Source organism: Lepus europaeus, chromosome 14 (assembly GCF_033115175.1).
Source record: "Lepus europaeus isolate LE1 chromosome 14, mLepTim1.pri, whole genome shotgun sequence".
In the NCBI taxonomy this organism is placed as follows: Eukaryota; Metazoa; Chordata; class Mammalia; order Lagomorpha; family Leporidae; genus Lepus; species Lepus europaeus.
The window spans coordinates 82202200-82221138 of NC_084840.1; the positions used below are offsets into that span (position 1 = coordinate 82202200).

General features: G+C 44.2%; 2 protein-coding genes across 13 annotated transcripts in view; one reads left to right on the plus strand and one right to left on the minus strand.

The window, feature by feature from the left end:
* ZMYND11 (zinc finger MYND-type containing 11) overlaps positions 1-4090 on the plus strand; it is a 125487-nt gene extending 121397 nt beyond the window's left edge. For all 11 annotated transcript variants that reach the window (XM_062211065.1, XM_062211064.1, XM_062211062.1 and 8 more), the window contains one exon: positions 1793-4090. In XM_062211065.1, coding sequence (XP_062067049.1) covers positions 1793-1915 — 123 coding nt within the window. In that variant the 3' untranslated portion in view covers positions 1916-4090. The remainder of the gene's footprint in view (positions 1-1792) is intronic.
* A 9796-nt stretch (positions 4091-13886) lies between these two features.
* DIP2C (disco interacting protein 2 homolog C) overlaps positions 13887-18939 on the minus strand; it is a 485199-nt gene continuing 480146 nt past the window's right edge. For both annotated transcript variants that reach the window (XM_062211075.1, XM_062211076.1), the window contains 2 exons: positions 18672-18795; positions 13887-17263 (listed from right to left, as the gene is read on the minus strand). In XM_062211075.1, coding sequence (XP_062067059.1) covers positions 17011-17263; positions 18672-18795 — 377 coding nt within the window. In that variant the 3' untranslated portion in view covers positions 13887-17010. The remainder of the gene's footprint in view (positions 17264-18671; positions 18796-18939) is intronic.

Sequence of the window (18939 nt, forward strand, 5' to 3'; positions counted from 1 at the left end):
AGTAATGAAATAAGTGTCACTACATAGGAATTAAGGTGTGCTCAAGATGTAATAGGCACAGTATGCCAAAGATCATGTCTACAACGATTTTGTCTTCAGGTAGAGACAAGAGAAAGCTAGCAAATGGATACTAGATTTATAAGAAAATCCCTATACATTTATTAAGAACCAAGAAAGTGGAAAGGCTCTCAGAAAGAATCATAATGCTGCATTTTATAGCATTTTATCATTTGTTAAAGGTAACATTGATATTTTCATACCCACTCTTTTAGATGAGGAATTTTAGCCTACAAAGTTAAGCAGTAGCTAAAAACCTGTTTGGTAGAGCTAGAACTCATTTTCTTTAGTCTCCAAATCTTAAGCTTTTTCTTCTCATCAGGTACTATCTTACATTATTGGAAGAAAGAGAACAATGTTGGGAAAGGAAGCATGTAGATATGTCAGATGCCAAAAAATTGGTATTGATTTTGAAACACAGTCTTGAGAAATAATCTTTTAAATATATCTACAAAGTAAAGGAGGAATGCAAAACAGATGAATGCACAAATAAATTAATGGGACACTGAAGAAACAGGAGAAGGGATGGATGGAATTTAAAGATGAGGGAACTAAGAAAGATGGTAACAGGCTTTGTTCAAAGTCACACGAGCAGTTGGTGGCATTGGCTTTCTCCTTCAACCTGTAACAGTAATTGTACTAAAGTTGTAATGGCAGAAGATCACACACACACACAAAAAAACCACTTCAAAAGTTAATTTTAATAAATGAAGCATAAAGTATATAATTGAGAAAGAAATTGGAGTGTAGAATTTCTAGGTCCCAAATGTAAACTGGACTCCCTGGGTCCTCCCTCCTGGACTCACTACCCATCAGATCGACATCAGTTATCAGTATGTATGTTTCTATTTATATATCTTGTACCCATGGGTACCTCAGAAAGTCCAAGGAAAATATGTATTATGAAAAACTAGGCGTGGATTTGAATTTTTGCACTATCTAAATACGTTTTTTTAATTGCATTTCCACAAACTTCTTGAAGCATTCACAGATGTATACTAACTAACCTATTGACAAGTGTTGTTTATATCCAAAACTCAGTCTCTCATCTTCCTTTCCATTGCTTATTCCTTATACTGTTGTTTTACCACCCAGCTTGAACTGTTCACTGTTTTCTTCTCCTGTGTCCCAGTAGTATAACCCGAGTACTGTGTACGGGCCAGAACATTAAGTGTCAGAAGAGGGATCTTGTGCAGGGCATTCTGTGGGATGCTCAGCAGCCTCCCAGACTTCCACCCATCACTCCCAGAGTGTGACAGTCAGAAATAGCTTCAGACTTCCCCAAATAGAGATGGATACTGACTTGATCACTAGATTTGAGGTCATAACAGCATATGCGTTGAAGTAGTTGAAGTGAAATTATGCAGTAGATGCGTGAAATAATGGTAAGAAAACAAATAGCAAGTTGAGGTGATTCTTTCAAGGAAATTGTAGGGGAACAGAGAAAGAGAGTGGTCATTGGGAAGGAATTTGCAGGCAAGAGTTTTTTAAGAAAAAGGAAACAGTTGATGTTTGTGTGTTGATGAGAATGACTCTATAGTCATGGGAAAAAAAAAATGGGTGTGTTATCTACTGCATGTGAACTTGAATTTCCTGACAGCCAGATAATTTTATTAGTTTTAAGATTGAGCCAGAAAAAATCTTAAGAGCACAATCTCGAGTCTACAGTTTTAAACAGTTTCTTACCCATTCAATTCCAAGTCTTAAAAAAAAAATTGCTCCTTTTTGTCCACAGTGCTACAACTGTGAAGAGGAGGCCATGTACCACTGTTGCTGGAACACGTCCTACTGCTCAATCAAGTGTCAGCAGGAGCACTGGCATGCGGAACACAAGCGCACCTGTCGCCGGAAAAGATGAAGCTGGTCCTTCCTGGAGAGTCACCCCAATGATTACTCTTCTCAGAGCGGTTTTTGTTTCCAAGAAGCCAAAATTGTTTAGAATTTGCTTCCCATTTTGCACCAGCCTTTAAACACTTTTCGTGAAGAAATTTTGCACAGTAGTTTAAATCTTTTGTTAATGCTCCTCCAGAGTTTTTCAGGGGGTAAAAGTAACATCAGTGGAGGGTATTATTTTAAATAAATTTTAATTGAGAATTTGTTGCATTTTCAGCAAATTTTAAAACATTTTTAGGTTTTACAGAGATTTTAACCTTTAAACAAAAGATCTTTAAAAAAACAACAGGTGAATACAAGTGAGTTTAACAAAGAAACATTTCGAATAGATCTGAATGTAAGAACTACAGAACTGTTTCAGAAATAAAACATACTACCTTGACGTAACATTTATTTCTTAACCTTGTTGAGCTGGTTTTGTTCAGCTTAATTTACTGTTCAAAGGCATTATCTATTGGTTATGCCAGTGGGTATATGATTGAATTTAGGGAACAGGGTTGACACAGCAGGGCTAGTCCTGCGTATTTTTTCTTAAATATTTCCCAATTGTGTTTTTCATTATTTCTTTTCAATATATAACTTTTATAACAAATTATTAGCTTTGATCTTGTAGTTTAAAATTGCAGGGAACTGGGGTAATCTTTTACTGAGCTGGATCTTAGAGAAAATGAATATTTAAATTTTAAAGTTTGCACATTTCATCTTTGTCCTAACATGAGTGCTTGTAATGAATAAATAACAAAAAATAAAAAGCCAAAAACTACCTTTATCCATACATGAAATTATAGATGAGGCATACAAATTTCTTTAATGCTTCCCTTCCCTTCCCTTCCCAAATATCATCTAACTGCCTATTATCTGGTGTCACCTCGTGTATTATAAGTTAATACTGAAAGGAAAGAAAGCACTTAAGTTTCACAGAAGCCGTTATGTTTGTAGTCATGGGTCATTCCCTCCTAGTGAGCTCCATCACTGTACACAGAATGAAGAATAATGCATGTTAATTTTCTTGTACTAAAGATGCCGTGATTTGTAAAAAGTCTGTATCTTGCGGAATGTCTGGGTTAAGAAGCATTACCAATAGGAATGGATCGATAGTTGAATAATGATTTTTTTTTATACATAGATATATAAAATACAGCCAGGAAAACTTAAATTACTTTTCTTTAAAAGTATCTCACCATTTATGTTTTGCTTCTTGTTTTTTTTTTTTTCAAAGACTGATCTTAGACCAAGTCAAATTCCCATTTATCATTTAGGTATTTTTTGAGGTTAGAGAAATAATTTGTAAATATTTATTTAGACCTTTGATATTTATTGAAGCAATTACTCACAATGGAAGTGAAAGAATCAGGAGAAAAGCCTTTTAAAAAGTTTTCTCCAGGTTTGTCAGGGTCACTCTAAAGATAAAAATGTAACTGAACTAAGTCTTCTGTGAAATATCCATCTAATCTTGATGCTGTTTGCAGATGGTGGTGACACAAGTTAATTGACAAACTACTGCCAAATGGTGCACAATATTTTGTACAAACTACCCAGTAGCCCCATTTCATACAATGTACCTGAATTATGCAGTAACTGGGCATCATTGTTCCCTCTGTGTTGCTGTGTAATTAGTCACTGTTGCCACGGTACGTGGCGCTGATAGAAATATCATAACCAAGAACACTTAACCTTCTTTGATTATTTTTCAAGTTTTAAAACTTCGATCCACCCCTATGAGAGCAAGTTATTGTGCAAATATTTTTGGTGTAAAATCATTCCAGAGTATGTAATATTTAACTGATAGCTGCATGAAAGTGAGATTCGTGTTACTTTGGCTTTTTTGTCTCTGTTGACACGGTTGCACATTTCCAAGTTACTACAGCGTGAAAACTGTGTGTTTAAAAAAAAAAAAAAAACAAAATTAAAAAAAAAGAGATTGTGGCCTGGTTTTGTAAAAGTTTTAGGTAAAATTACAATTGATTGTTTTAGGAATCATTAAAATTTTTCTGCAAATCATAAAGCTATATCAAGGTGTTGAGCTTAGCCACTATGCACATTGTAATTATTCATTGTGGCTGTCCAGTTCTATGATGCATTCTGGCATTTTGTAAGCTGCTCTGACTAGCAATATATAGATTCATTTAATGTGTTAACATTGGTTAATAAATGTATTTAAAAAAAAAAAAAAGACTGGCTGTAGTAAATTGTTGATTTAGTCCAGTCCCCTGTAGGACACACAACACAACTGTATTAAATGTCGATCATACAGTATGAGTCATCCATTGGTGACTATATAGAACTAGTGTTTTAAACATAATTAATTGACTTAAACATTTAAATTTAATCCACATTCACCAGTTCTCAGAAAGACTATCATGATTTTAAAAGGAGAGAATGACTATTACATTATCTATTGTATATCAGCCTAAAGAACTTATATACTATTCAGAACTGAACAGATTCTTAATTGGAAATCAGTGAATTTTATCTTCTGCTCTTTTTGTTTACTTGTTGGTATGGTAGCCAGGCCTTAGTATACCATTACCAGGTTTTCGCACCAGCACTTGGCACACTATCAGGTTTTCGTCATTCATGTTGAATGTATATTACAGCTGGAATTGGATGGATTACACCTAAAGTCCAAGTTATTACTGACTTCTAAAGTTTCCAACAGTCATAGTATATTCACCCTCATGTTGTCCTTGTTTTGCTAGATTTAGTTTTCTAAGCAACAGTCTTACCCATCTGCATTTTAAAATCCCTGAAACACCAGCTGTGATTCTAGACCTTCATCAGAATTGTGTGAGGCGAGTCTTTAGGTGAGAAGTTGAGATACTGGTTAAGTGTTTGCTTCCCACATTGGAGTGCCTCGGTTCTATACCGAGCTCTGGCCTCTAACTCCATCTTCCTGCCGAATGCAGCCCCTGTGAGGCAGCAATGATGGCTCAAGTATTTGGTTCTGCCACCCAGGTGGGAAATCAGGATGGAGTTCTTGGGGCCCCTGGCCCCTGAACCAGTGTATGGGAACACAAGGTAGCTCACTTGCTCTTGATCTCTTCTGCATCCACCTCTCAAATCATGGGTTTAAAAGTTACTAGCATTGTATTCTGAAAGTGTTTTCAAATAACGTGTTTAAACTGACAAGTCAGATTCATATCTACATGAATATCACTGAAAACAGTCATTGAACCAAGTGAAATGAAAGTAGGGAGATGTGGTGTGAACAAGTCAGAGTGAAGTAACAGTATCACTTGTGTAATTGGAGTCAGATCAGATTGAATTAGTGAAACATGGGAATCAGAATAAAAAGCAATTTTCCACTTTGGGGTATTAAAGAAATAGTCGTATGGGAGAGATCCTTTAACAAACAAAGATTTTAATATAGCAAAGTGACAACCTGGGTCTGGTTACTCAAGATAGGTGTAGACAGATAAATTTAGAAAGATTAAACAACTTGTACAAACCTGCTAATCGGCAAGAAGCAGAGCTGGGTCTCAAATTCAGATTTGGTTGTAGCGCCCATTTTCTTAATCTTTCTGCTAGGCTGAACATACACATGAAGACTCCTCGATAAACATTTGAAATCAGTGGCATCAAATTCAGCACATGTAAAATCCAGTCCGCCATCATTCCCTTCCTTGCTCTACAGTTCACGTGATGCAAATCAATTCAGGGCAACGCTGTGCTCATTATTCAGACTGGGCTGAAAGGAGCTTCATTCTCTTTGCCGTCAGTCTCTCATCTTCCAGCTTTTGATGTCAGGATCACCGATCGGGCTTCACTAAAACATTGCTGGGTCCCACTTCCCAACAGATACGTTGTTAACAAGTTTCCGAGTGCTGTTCCTTTGAGAACCAATGCTTTAGTAATAGGAAAATAAAATCAATGAGCCCTTCCACAGAATATGCCCAAAAAATTCTATGGATTCCTAGAGCCCAGAATCATCTGGTCTATCTTGGTAAGTGTGTGATGCAGTAGGTCCGGTGAAATTAAAACATGGTAGGGAAAAAATGGAGGTCTACTACAGTAATCTAGATCAAGCCTGACAAACTTGTACACACATCGTCTGAGGACCTAGCTAAAATGCAGACTGGCAGTGTGGGTCTGAGGTGGGTGGGGCTGGTGAGTCTCTTTTCTCACAAACTTCCGGTGACAATGCTGCTGCTCAAGACCACACTGGAGAGGCAAGGTCTTAAAGCTGTGTAAAGTCATAAAACATGGAGTACTAGTGCACTAAATCATAAACAAAGCAATGCTGTTAAAATATATAATGAGGGGCCAGCGCCGTGGCTCACTTGGTTAATCCTCCGTCTGCAGCACTGCATCCCATATGGGCGCTGGGTTCTAGTCCCGGTTGCTCCTCTTCCAGTCCAGCTCTCTGCTGTAGCCCAGAAGGGCAGTGGAGGATGACCCAAGTGCTTGGGCCCTGCACCTGCTTGGGAGACCAGGAAGAAGCACCTGGCTCCTGGCTTCAGATGGGCGCAGTTCCGGCTGTAGCAGTCATTTGAGGGGTGAACCAATGGAAGGAAGACCTTTCTCTCTCTTTCTCTCTACTGTCTATATTTCTGTCAAATAAATTTTTAAAAACATTTTAAATCTATCTCTCTCTCTCTCTCTCTCTCTACATATATATATATATATATATATATATATATATATAATGAAAGGCATGTAACTAAATTTTCTAATAGCCACATTAAAAAAGTAGGTGAAATGAATGTTAATAGTATACTGCTCCATTTCAATATGTAATTCATATAAAGTTATTCCTCAGCTTTTAAAAGATTATTTCTTTGAAAGGAGTTACACAGAGAGACAGAGATCTTTCATCTGCTGGTTCACTCCCTCAAATAGCCAGAATTTGGGGCCTGGGGCAGGAGAAAGCCAGGAGCTAAGAGCTTCACCCGGGTCTCCCATATAGGCAGCAGGGGCCCAAACATTTGAGCCACCCTCTGCTGTTTTTCCCAGGCCATTAGCAGGGAGTTGGATTGGAAGTGGAGCAGCTGGGACATGAACCAGTGCACATATGGAATGCCAGCATTATATATAGTCACACTCATTCACATGTGAGTGAAAGAGCAACCTAAAAACAAGACGCTATCAGTGTTGTACCTCCACTAGTTATTCACAAAGCAAACATAATAGCTTGCACAGTAACTAGGAGCTGGGGGTAAAGGGAGGAGTTCTTGGCAGAATTTGAGCCACCTTGAAGGTAAGCCATAAATCTATTTCAGTCTCATCTAGTCAAGGTGTTCTACACTAACAATTTCAATTACACAGCCCTGAAGAGGGACCCCAAGTACCCTGATTTTGCAAGGCAATCCGAGATCCTTAGTTTAGTCCAACTCCTTAATCTTTTTTTTTTTTAAAGATTTATGTATTTATTTGAAAGAGTTACAGAGAAAGCGGAGAGGCAGAGAGAGAGAGAGAGAGAGAGAGAGAGAGACAGAGAGAGGTCTTCCATCCACTGGTTCACTCCCCAAATGGCCGTAACGGCCAGAGCTGCGCCAATCTGAAGCCAGGAGCCAGGAGCTTCTTCCAGGTCTCCCACATGGGTGCAGAGGCCAAGGACTTGGGCCGTCTTCTACTGCTTTCCCAGGCCATAGCAGAGAGCTGGATCAGAAGAAGAGCAGATAGGACTTGAACTGCCACCAACGTGGAATGCTGGCACTGCAGGCGGGGGCTTTACTTGCTACGCCACAGCATTGGCCCCCTTAATCTCATACTGGAGAGAGGAACAGACCCAGAGCTGATGCCTACCAGTGCATGAATGGAGAGAGAAAATGCAGTCTATACCCACAGTGAAATCTTCAGTCTTTCAAAAGAAGGCAGTCATGTAATAGTGACAACATGGAGAAACTGAGGATTCGGAGAAGGCAATTTAGAATCAAACTGACGTATGACAGATGAATAGAAGGCCAGCAGATAAATGTACACAAGTTTTAATAACACAGGAGGGGCCAGCACTGTAGCTCACCTGGTTAAAGCCGCTGCCTTCAGTGCCGGCCTCCCTTATGGGCGCAAGTTTGAGTCCCAGCTTCTCCACTTCCGATCCAGCTCTCTGCTATGGCCTGGGAAAGCAGTAGAAGATGGCCCAAGTCCTTGGGCCCCTGTACCCACGTGGGAGACTAGGAAGAAGCTCCTGGCTCCTGGCTTTGGATTGGTTCAGCTCTGGCCATTGCGGTCTTTTGGGGAGTGAACCAGCAGATGGAAGACCTTTCTCTCTGTCTCTACCTCTCTCTGTAACTCTTTCAAGTAAATAAAAAACAAATCTTTACACACACACACACACACACACAGGAGCCCTCATAAGCAAATAAAACCCCAAAGAACAGACAACATCTAAAGGCTTTTATAGTAGGACAGAGAAGTAATTGTGGAAGAGCAGCTTAAACTATTTGAGGAGACCAAAGGAAAGGCAGGTTATTTAAAAACGAGGTCTAATCCAAGACTCTCACTGAATGCTGTTTCTTTTCCCCCAGGCATTTTTCATGTGGGAGGTTTTCTCCTCTGTTCTCAGGAAGAAAAGGGCGATCAGAATCTCCCGGGTCTGCTGTTTGCCAAGTGTCTTTAGCTGGAAATGATCTTCAAGCCAAAGTGGCATATGTCAGAGTAGGCATGGAGGCTGTCTTTCCAGGATACCAGGCTCAGTGAAGGAAATCAGCCACAGACGGACAAATACTTCAAAATCTCACTGCCATGCAGGATCTAAAACAGTCACACTCACGGAGCCAGAGAGCAGCACTGTCACTGACTGGCGGGAGGGGAGTTGCTGATGCGCAATGAGCAAGTTCTGGAGATTCCGCTGTGCTGAACAATTCTGTCTTACATACGGAGAGAACTGTTACGAGGATCGGTATCAGGGCCAGTGCCGTGGTGCTCTGGGTTAAGGCACCATCTGCGCCGGCATCCCGTACAATCGCAGGTTCTAGTCCCAGCTGCTCCTCTTCCAATCCAGCTGCCTGCTAATGACCTGAGAAAAGCAGCAGAGGTGGCCCAAGTGCTTGGGGTCCCCTATTTGATGACAGTAAGAGATGACTTAACACTCACTCAAACATGAGCTGGAGGGACCTCAGATGATGCAGTTTTGTGCTGCGATGGAATGTGGAACCAGGACGATGAGACAGGACTCAAACATGGGCTGGCATAAAAGGGTTTACTTAGGCATCACCGATTTTGCTTGAATGCACATGGAATTTCCAAAGATTTTTTAGCTGATTTTTACAACTCATTTCAGCTCATTTCCTCCACTGAAGCCACTACCTCTTATCTTGTGGTGAACAGAGAGCCAAGTGGCCACCAACTAGACAAAGAATCCAGTACAATGGCCTTGGCCCACAGGGGTCTCCCAAGGCTCCTCAGAGACAGGAAGTAAATGATGTACAGCACATTTACTGTGCAAAGAGAATTATCTCCATTTTGCTACCATGAAAAGAACATTCTGAGTGCCCGAGCTGGATCCCATCAAATAGAGAACCGCCAAGACCGAGGCATCCCGGGGCCTCAGTTGCAGAGCTGCAGAGACGGCAGGCTAAGATGTGTTCTGTAGTCAGCAGCAGGCTCTGGAAACATCAGCTTGGGCTGTGAATGACAGTGTTGAGTGGCACCAGTGCTGTGGCATAGGGGTAAAGCCGCTGCCTGCAGTGCTGGCATCCCATATGGGCACCAGTTCTAGTCCCAGCTGCTTCTCTTCCGAACCAGCTCTCTGCTATGGCTAGGGAAGGCAGTGGAGGATGGCCCAAGTCCTTGGGCCCCTGTACCCACATGGGAGACCCGGAAGAAGCTCCTGGCTCCTGGCTTTGGATCGGTGCAGCTCTAGCCATTGCAGTCATCTGGGGAGTAAGCCAGCAGATGAAGGACTTCTCTCTCTCTCTCTCTCTCTCTCCCTCCCTCCCTCTCTCTCTCTCTCTTGCTCTCTGCCTCTCCTTCTCTCTGTGTGATTCTGCTTTTCAAATAAATAAATAAATCTTTTTTTAAAAAAAAAAGTGTTGTGTGGCAGCCTCAGGCCATCGTGACAAAGCCTTCCAAACCTTCTTCAGCCACCTGCATAAATGTCCATACCCTATTTCTCAGTCTTCCTTGACTTGAAGGTGAATGACCAGGAGGGCCATGAACTGGTTCTTTAGGGGTCTGTGGCTGCTTCATCTGGGCCTGCATCCCTGGTACTCAGGTGGGCACTGGGTTGTAGGTGTAGAAGTTGGATCATTCAGAATATTCTAGAAGCAAGTTTAGTCTCACATTAAGTAAACAGTCTCTTTTGCTTCTTAGATTCTGTTTCCAAATCCTTGGGGGGGGGGGGGGGAGTGAGCATCTGTGCGAGTTGTGAGTTCCCCATCAGTGTTCGGTATAGGATGAGGAGGCTGTCTCCCATGGCAACCCCAGTGGGATCCTGAGGTTGTCTGCTGTCATTTCCAGTTCATGTCTGTTTGTGAGCCTGAGCCACACCCTCTCTTGGATGCTCCACTCAGTCTCTGGTCCACTCCTAGAACAAAGGTGATCTTCAGAATGGGTGCTCAGGAGGTCTTTTAAAGCACAGATCTATGAATAAGCATTCTGGCACCATTTACTGTACATTTGTAAACGGCTCAGATTCTAGTCCCTGCCTGTGATGGAGTACAAGAGTAAGACTTCTCACAAGAAGATCCCTGGAAGATACTCTCCAAAGGCTTGGCTAGAGTACAGGCCCCAGGATGCCTCGGTCTCGGCGGTTCTCTATTTGATGGGATCCGGCTCTGGCACTCAGAATGTTCTTCTCATGGTAGCAAAATGGAGATGATTCTCTTTGCACTCCATTCTCTCCCAAACATGCAGTGCATGATCCAGAAAGGCCCCGATCATCTTGATGTCCAGTCTATACTCCCCCCGCTTTTAGATTTATTTATTAATTTGAAAGTCAAATAAACACACACACACACACAAACACAGAGGCAGAGAGAGAGAGAGAGAGAGAGAAAGGTCTTCCATCCGATGGTTCACTCCTGCACCGGCTGCAATAGCCAGAGCTGCGCCGATCCGAAGCCAGGAGCCAGGAGCTTCTGCTGGGTCTCCCACGACAGTGCAGGGGCCCAAGGACTTGGGCCACCTTCTAATGTTTCCCAGGCCACAGCAGAGAGCTGGATTGGAAGTGGAGCAGCTGGGACTCAAACCAGCGCTTATATGTGATGCCGGCACTGCAGGTGGCAGCTTTACCCGCTACACCACAGCACCGGCCTCTGCTCTATACTTCTATTCTTTCTTCCTACTTTCAATTTCTATAAATTTCTCATTTTGTGAGTATCTAATATGCTGTTATCTTGTGAATAAATTATGTGCTCATGAGCGCCATCATTTATTTCTAACTCCTTTCCCCCCTGTGCCATCCTTTATCGCCTTTCTGTTATTTCCAGTCATTTGTCAAATCATAAGGACTTTTAAGAACCAACTACAGTGTATTATAACTAATACCTTTGATGACCAAAATCTTGGTAGCTGGAAGGATTTATCAGTATCTTCTGGATTATAAAAATGAGGTCCATCATATTTCTAGTTCTCCTATTTTCTAGCCCACCGCCCAGCCACCAGAAGGGTTTTGAGCTCTTCCTTCATGGAAACATGTGGTTCTACTTGTCCTTGAAGAGGCCTACAGAAGCCCTTTGGAAGTGCTCACCGAATGCCAGGCTTTGTGGTGGGCATGCAGAGACAATCTGCGCCATTCCCCAGGAACTCATCCGGGGGGAGCTAGACAAGTTCAGAGAGAGCTCCCACAAGCCAGTGTCACACCAAGAACGAGCAAACAGACTAAGTGAGATGTTCCCTCCTCCATACCCCCAAGCATTAGGAACCAGCTCCTCCAAAACACTGCCATTCTTTCTTCCCACCTTACCATCTCACAGGTCATTCTATACCTCATGAACCATGGACAGCAACCCTGGGGCCTGCTGTCTGCAGGTGCACAGTTAGTATGTCTCACACACTCCTCTCATGGGGCAGAAACTGGAGTTAAATATCACCACCCCACACACACACACACACTCACACCATGCTATGTGAGCAAACTTCCTCAGGTGCTTTACCTCTGCCTTCTTGATCCTTCCTTGCCTGGTGTGTAGAAGTTATGTCCCCAGATAGCTGGTACAGTTCAAAAATTAAAGTCTCGGGGCCGGTGCCGTGGTGCACTAGGTTAATCCTCCACCTGCGGTGCCAGCGTATGATATGGGTGCTGGTTCTAGTCCCAGTTGCTCCTCTTCCAGTCCAGCTCTCTGCTGTGACCCGGCAGGGAAGTGGAGGATGGCCCAGGTGCTTGAGCCCCTGCACCTGCATGGGAGACCAGGAGGAAGCACCTGGCTCCTGGCTTTGGATCGGCGCAGCTCGGGCCATTGCGGATATTTAGGGAGTGAACCAACAGAAGGGAGACCTTTCTCTCTGTCTCTCTCTCTCTGTCTGTAACTCTGTCAAATAAATTTTAAAAATCTTTAAAAAAAAAAAGTCTCTGAAGCAGTGACAAAAGCTTGCTGTCTCTTTCTATGTCCGCTGTGAACACCAGTTCAAAATGGGCGCAACTGACCACAGTGAAGAGACCAATACAAGCCGACTCTACCTGGGGAAGGAGTGAAGTTGGGAGTGGGTTTGGGGTGTGTGGAGTTGGAGCATCACTAGACTCTCCAAACAAGCCAGGGTGAGCTGGTCATGTCAGCTATCCAGAGATGCCAGCACAGAGACAAGGCCACCTTAGCACGAGGACCAATTCCAATCACTTGCTAAGGTATCAGACAAGTTTTGCTCAGTTATTTTGTTTATAGAATTAACCTTAATGACTACAAAAAGAATAGGAAGAGGTAGCGACAGAATCTACAAGGCTTGAGCACCATGTGCCCGTCTCAGGGAAGGAAAGCTGACACCAGCTGAAGTCCTTAGTCTGAAGAGAGGTAACTCAGGCCCAGCAGGGTCCCAGGCATCACCTTCTGGAATACGGTTGAAAATCAAATGTTAACATGTCAGTAGGGATTGCAAATCCTACTTGGAAGGCGTAGTCACAGCAGATGTGGCTGTTAGGGAATGACCCTCTTCTCCAGGAACGTCCCTCCAAAGACGTAAGCTCTGCTTCTGTCCAGGCAGACAGACCACCCCAACCCCAGTATGCCGAGATGTCCCAAAGGAGTCCTAAGTCAGAGCGACAGTGGACCAGCCATCCACGAGACTACCGATTATGCTGCAAGAACTCACGTCTTGTATTAGAGGCTGTGGAGGATGTAGAATACAACATCACCACAGAAAATTCTACATTCATATACAAGTGCTTGAATGTGCATGGACATGCGTGCACTCACTCACGTGAGCCTGATCTCTTGGTCACCTTGTTTGTATCTGACCAGTCATGGTGGTGGGGGCTGCCAGCTGAGAAACTGGGGCCTGTGAGGAAGCACCCCCTCCTTGCAATATTCTGCTTAAGCTGACGGAGCCAGGTGGTTCTCACATCATGTTTCATACACACAAAGCATTGGCCCCCAGTCAGTGTGGCATAGGCCTGAGGACAGCTGAGGCTAGGGGACTTCTAATACCAAGGCACTTAGGCTAAACCTGATGGGCCATGTGCAGACTGGAGTTCCATTGATTTTTATGTTTATAAACATTTGCCTTTTTATGGTTATTAGACTGAAGGTCGTTTAGCCTGCTTTCCAAATGACAAGACTGTAAGAATTCTCAAAACTTGGGTGAAAGACAAAGCTTTTGCTTTGTCAAATAAATAAGAGAATTTGGGCTGCAACAGCCAAACAGCACGACTTCCTGCCACGCTGAGGTTTCCTGGGGTAGCGCTAACACGTAGAGTTTGCACACAGGACTCATGTCTGCCGTCTGTCCCAAAAAAAGAGTGACCAATAATCTGTACACTTGCAGCAAAATGTGAACAAATATATTTAGATATATTTAAAAGAATTAAAAAAACATTTCACAAAACATTTGTTGCCATAGGAATTGTTTTTAGCAATAAATGCCCACATCAAAATTTAAACATTGTCCAAAGTATGATCATCTGTACTAAGTTATGCAACAAATCATGTAAACAGAGTCAGGTACATTTCCCTGTAGGAATCGCTTCCTTCCTAGGACTGAAGCTGTCCCAGGCCTTTTTTGGTTTTTTTTTTTTTGTTGTTGTTGTTTTTTGTTTTTTGTTTTCCAGGGTACCAATTAAGAAACTGCTATTTTCAGAGCAACAAAAATAAAAGCTTTTATTTGTTCATTTGAATATAAAACAGGCGTTATCACAGATGTACAAAGCGTACTGGTGGTTTAACATACAAGAAGGTTGCTGTCCTTTGCACATAAAAATTTTGTTTGAAACTGTGATTGGTTGAGCATCTGAGTTTCTCGAACCAGTCACCACACTCTGAAATAACGCTGCTAACATTCAACTGATAACAGGGACGGTTTCCCTCGGGTAAAGTGTCAAGCAGGGTTAAATATATATATAATAAACAAGCACCATGAGGAACCTGCTCCTGTTTGATTAGGTCTGTGTTTCAATGTTCACTGTTGTACCCTCTGTTCCTGCAAGTTGATTACACGGTTTTGTCTGACTTCAAAAGCACAAGGTCACAAGACAAACAGTTTTTACATTCTCATGAGTGATTTATCTACAGTACAATTGCTAATACAGAACGATCCCTCTTTATTGCTGAAACTGGTGGTACGTCAGTGTCTTCTTTCCTTTTTCTTGCACAACTACGCTTCGATCCCAGCCCACCAACTCTTTTGAGCCTAAACTCTACCATCAGAGATGACAGGGCACAGGAGAGACGGAGCTCACACCTGCACTGCAGCGCCCACCCCCCACCCCGCCTTGAATGTCAAGTTGATACGGTGAGAGTTAAAAGTTGTGTTTGAAGTGTCATCTGAATTTGTCTTGTTTCCGGATGTCCGCTGGACCTCGCCAGCTGCCCTGCACACTGCGACTGTGTCTCATCATCGGGACCTTCTCTAAAGCCCCCCTGCCTTTAAGCAACATAGGTGTGTGTACCAAAGTGCCCTCTTTGCTCCTGTGTGTTACTGTGGTGCTCTCTGCCCTCAGGAAGCAGAAGACTGTAGGAATGTGTGGCTGAGGCGTGTAGAGAAATACACACGAGCAATGGAGTCCAACAACAGTGTAAGATCAAATGCCTTGTAGCGGTGGGAAGATGCACCATAGGCAGACAAATTTAGAAATCTAAAAACGTGTGTCACCTAAAATCTTTTTGCAACAATCAGCCTCGGATCTCGGAAGTCAAACTGAATTCTCTTTTAGCAAAGGGCTTACTGCTGGCTGGTCACCAAGGCAGACAAAGATACTGCCTGCAAAGAAATAATAATAATAGTAACAATAATAAAAACCCCACAGTCTTGGTGGTGCAGATCTAGTACTGAGCGGCAGTGCAGGATCATACCGGGGCAGCACTAACGACTCCTCTTGGATTGCTGACACCTGCTTCTTGGGTGGATCCAGACAGGCCAGCTCATGGCAACACACAGACGTGCTTGGCAAACCAAAAGGCGTGTGAGGCGGCTGCAGCACAGCCCGCAGGTGAGCAAACAACTCTGCCAGGAGGCCTTGCGCCTCAGCTGGGGGTCTGCTGGGAATCCCCATGGGCGGGGTTTTTGCTCACCGCCACGCTAGGAAACCCCAAAGACCAGGAGTTCCCCCAGAGTAAGTTGGGCGTAAAGACAAGGGGACACCACTTAGGGGAGTCTTGTCCCTTCAAGTCCTACTGGACATTCTGTCCACTCTGCACAGGGGGCCGACGGAGGGCAACTGGTGCCACCCAGCACAAACGACCACAGAGGATCATGGCTCTGCACACCGAGGACCCCAGAGAGATGACACTAACAAAAAGGCTGAAAGTGTACAACAAATTCTCGCAGCTAACTAGACAGGGCTATTCTTGCCAACCTAAAGCCCCCCTCAGTGTTGTCAGCACATGCTGGAACAAACGCATTCAACTGTTGTCCCCACCAAAGGAAAAAAAAAAAATTAGTGCACATTTTGCTTTAAATTCCTTCACCATCTTTGAGATGGCAGTCACTTCACTTGCTGGCCTCTGTTCTAGAAGAAACGTTGAGACGGGGCTCCCTGGCGATCCGGGATTGCTCGCAACAGCAAAGTGTATGTGAGTACAGTGGAGGACGCACCATGCAAGTGACAAGCTCTGCGTTTAAACTTTAAAATCTCCTTTTTCATTAGTGAATTTATATTTCATATATATATATTTGTTGTGATACTATCCACGCAAGATAATACAACACTTTTTTTATATTAGCAAACATTACAAGACTTTAATATTCTTGAATGTTTTTCTCTTTTATACTTCTAAAGAGATCAAAATAAATTAAACATTTTGTACATAATTACATATTGAGGAAGTTAACTTATTTTATCTTTTTAGTTTAGTACAAAGATATTTGCAAGATAATTGCCGAAATACACCTTATTTATAATTTCTTCTCATTCTATGCTAACCTCAAAGGCCGTATATTAGGCTTTGTTTCTTCAGCACATTTCTGACAAAGAAAGCTGCTAAAATCTAATTGGAAGGTGCTATTTGGAAGGTTTTCTCGTACCTCAATAAACTTTCCTAAAAGGATGAGTTCTAGCAATGGCTTAAATTAGTAACAGATCCATGTCATTAAGATTTCATGACACATTAAAACAGAGAAAACAAATTTTTTTTGTCACACTACATAAATTGTTTAAAAGAACCCATCAGGAGGGCAGAATATTTTTTTAATTGCTATTTCGGCTTAACAAAATACCACATTTACGAAGAAAGCACTTATTATCCAATAGTTAAAAAAAAAAAGAAAAGAAAGTTTTTGAAATGAGCTTTTCCAACAAACTGAAGGCAGTATAACCCGAAGTCCTTCTGAGCGAATCCAGTGGTCAGTTCCCATTTCATCTCCATGCCAATCGCGACCGCTCTGAGACGTCGTCCTCATCCCCTTCCCGGCCCGCCGCGCAAGGCTCCCTTCGGGCGAAACGTGGCCCTTGCGGGGCTGCGCGTTCCGCTGGACACCGAGCAAACGCTTCCCGCCTCCAGAAAGGTCCACGGAAGCCAGAGAGACGCGAGGCTACATGTTGTAGGCCACGTAGATGGGGTCCAGCTGGTCGGCCAGGAAGCCATCCCGCAGGTGCATGCGCTGCTTCTCCCCCCGCGAGTTGATGGGGATGACCCCGATGTCCACCACCACCACCACGCCCACGATCAGGTAGTGCTCCTCCAGGACCACGTTGGTCACCAAGGGAACCAGGTCCAAGGCCTCCTGTTCTGACCCGTCCAGCTCAACCACAACCACCAGCAAATTTGTCCAGGTGAACACGGCGCTGCAAGAGAAGAGAGGACGAGTGTGGCACCTGCTGAGAGGGGAGTCTGTGGTGCGGCTCCAGCCTCCTGGAGGCAGTGGGAGGCCTGACATCCCTGGTCACCAGCTCCACTGAGCGCACTGTGCCACGGCCTCTACCCTCAGAGCACCCTGCTCAGGGTGTGCGTGTGGCGGCTGCAGGTGCTGCTAGGCCGCCCCCTCCCTCATCTGTGCTCCCGCCTGACGGTGGCACAGGTGCCATGTGTGCTGAGGGGACAATGGTAGCACAGGGCCAGGCTGTATGGGCTCGTCCTGCTGTGCCAGGCCGGGCCTGTGTCTGTGCTGGTGCCCTTTGGTGTAGGCAAAGGAGGAATGTGAAGAGAAGCGCCCCGGGTCCACACTCTCAGCCAAGCCGAGTGAGACGTTCACACACGAGCCCACACAGAAGCAGCCGGGAAGGTGTGACCCAGCGATGGTCAGCCCACACGGGCGATTCAGCCATGAGGGTTTCACCTGACATCTTGTGCTGCACAGCGGGAAGAGCACTGCAGTGTTCAGTCTGCTCAGTTGGTGGAAGCATACACCCCGTGCTTTACTTTATAGAATGTGTGAACTTTCTAATGCTGGCTCGCAGAACTGGGTGGTGGCTTTGAGTCACTTTTTGCATTTTTCTTTTCTTGAAAGAAACATAAAAGCACTGAGCGGGTGTGAGGAAGCCCTGAACCTGCCACACTTCAGCCGCCTGACTGACGGCTCCCCAACACCAAGGACACTGGTGAGGGCATGGCTGTGAACACCTGCTCTTGCTTAGGGGGCACCGGCACCATGACCGACATTGCCAGAGATGAAGGCCAAGTCCCAGCTTCCAGGGAGGGTCCAGGACAGCCTCTCCCCAGGTCCCTCCATGGTAGGGAGCACGTGTGGGCACTTGGTCATTTTCTACTCTGGGTTAATTCATGCGGTTCTTCCTTTGAAGTCATCTCTAGTGAGGCCTGGCCGTGTTGCTGCCTCTCCTCCCATCTCATAGCTTGGGACTCATACATTTCCTGAGCTGACAGTCACAAAGCGATTTCCGTGCCTACAATGCATGGGGAGTGAACTTTTTTCCCCACTGCATGCTTTTAGAAGTTAAAAACGTGGAGCTGACACCTGGGCTTCCTGGGAAATGTTAAGAGGAGTTCTTCCGGCAATGAAAGTTCACCATTTTCAAGTGGCACGCCACACGACACGACACACTTGTTGTATGTGGGAGTGCTTTCTGCTCTTACCCCCAAAGACACCAGGTTCCCAGTCAAATGCTCCATCGCACTGCACTGCCCATGTTACCAAAGCTCTCTTCTCCGCTGTGCCGCGCGGCTGCTCCTCCTAAGGCCTCAGACATTCTACTCCTGACTCGCATACAGTACCCACGGCCAGGCCACACCACTTACCATTCTGTGACGCTTTTGTGGGCCCTGATGACCGAGGTCTCGATGTCTATGGGGTGATACCTCATCCCCCGCAGCTCCATGGCTTCATCCAGTGCCCCCACCACATACAGGGCATCGTGGCGCTCTGTTTGGGAACAAAAGTGTGGGTGAGCTTCATAGCAATGCAGGTCGGGTCTTTTTTTTTTTCTTTTTTAAAAATATTTGTCTGAAAGGCAGAGAGTGAGCGCCTGAGAGAGAGGCAGCTTCCTGTCACTGGTTTCTTCACCAA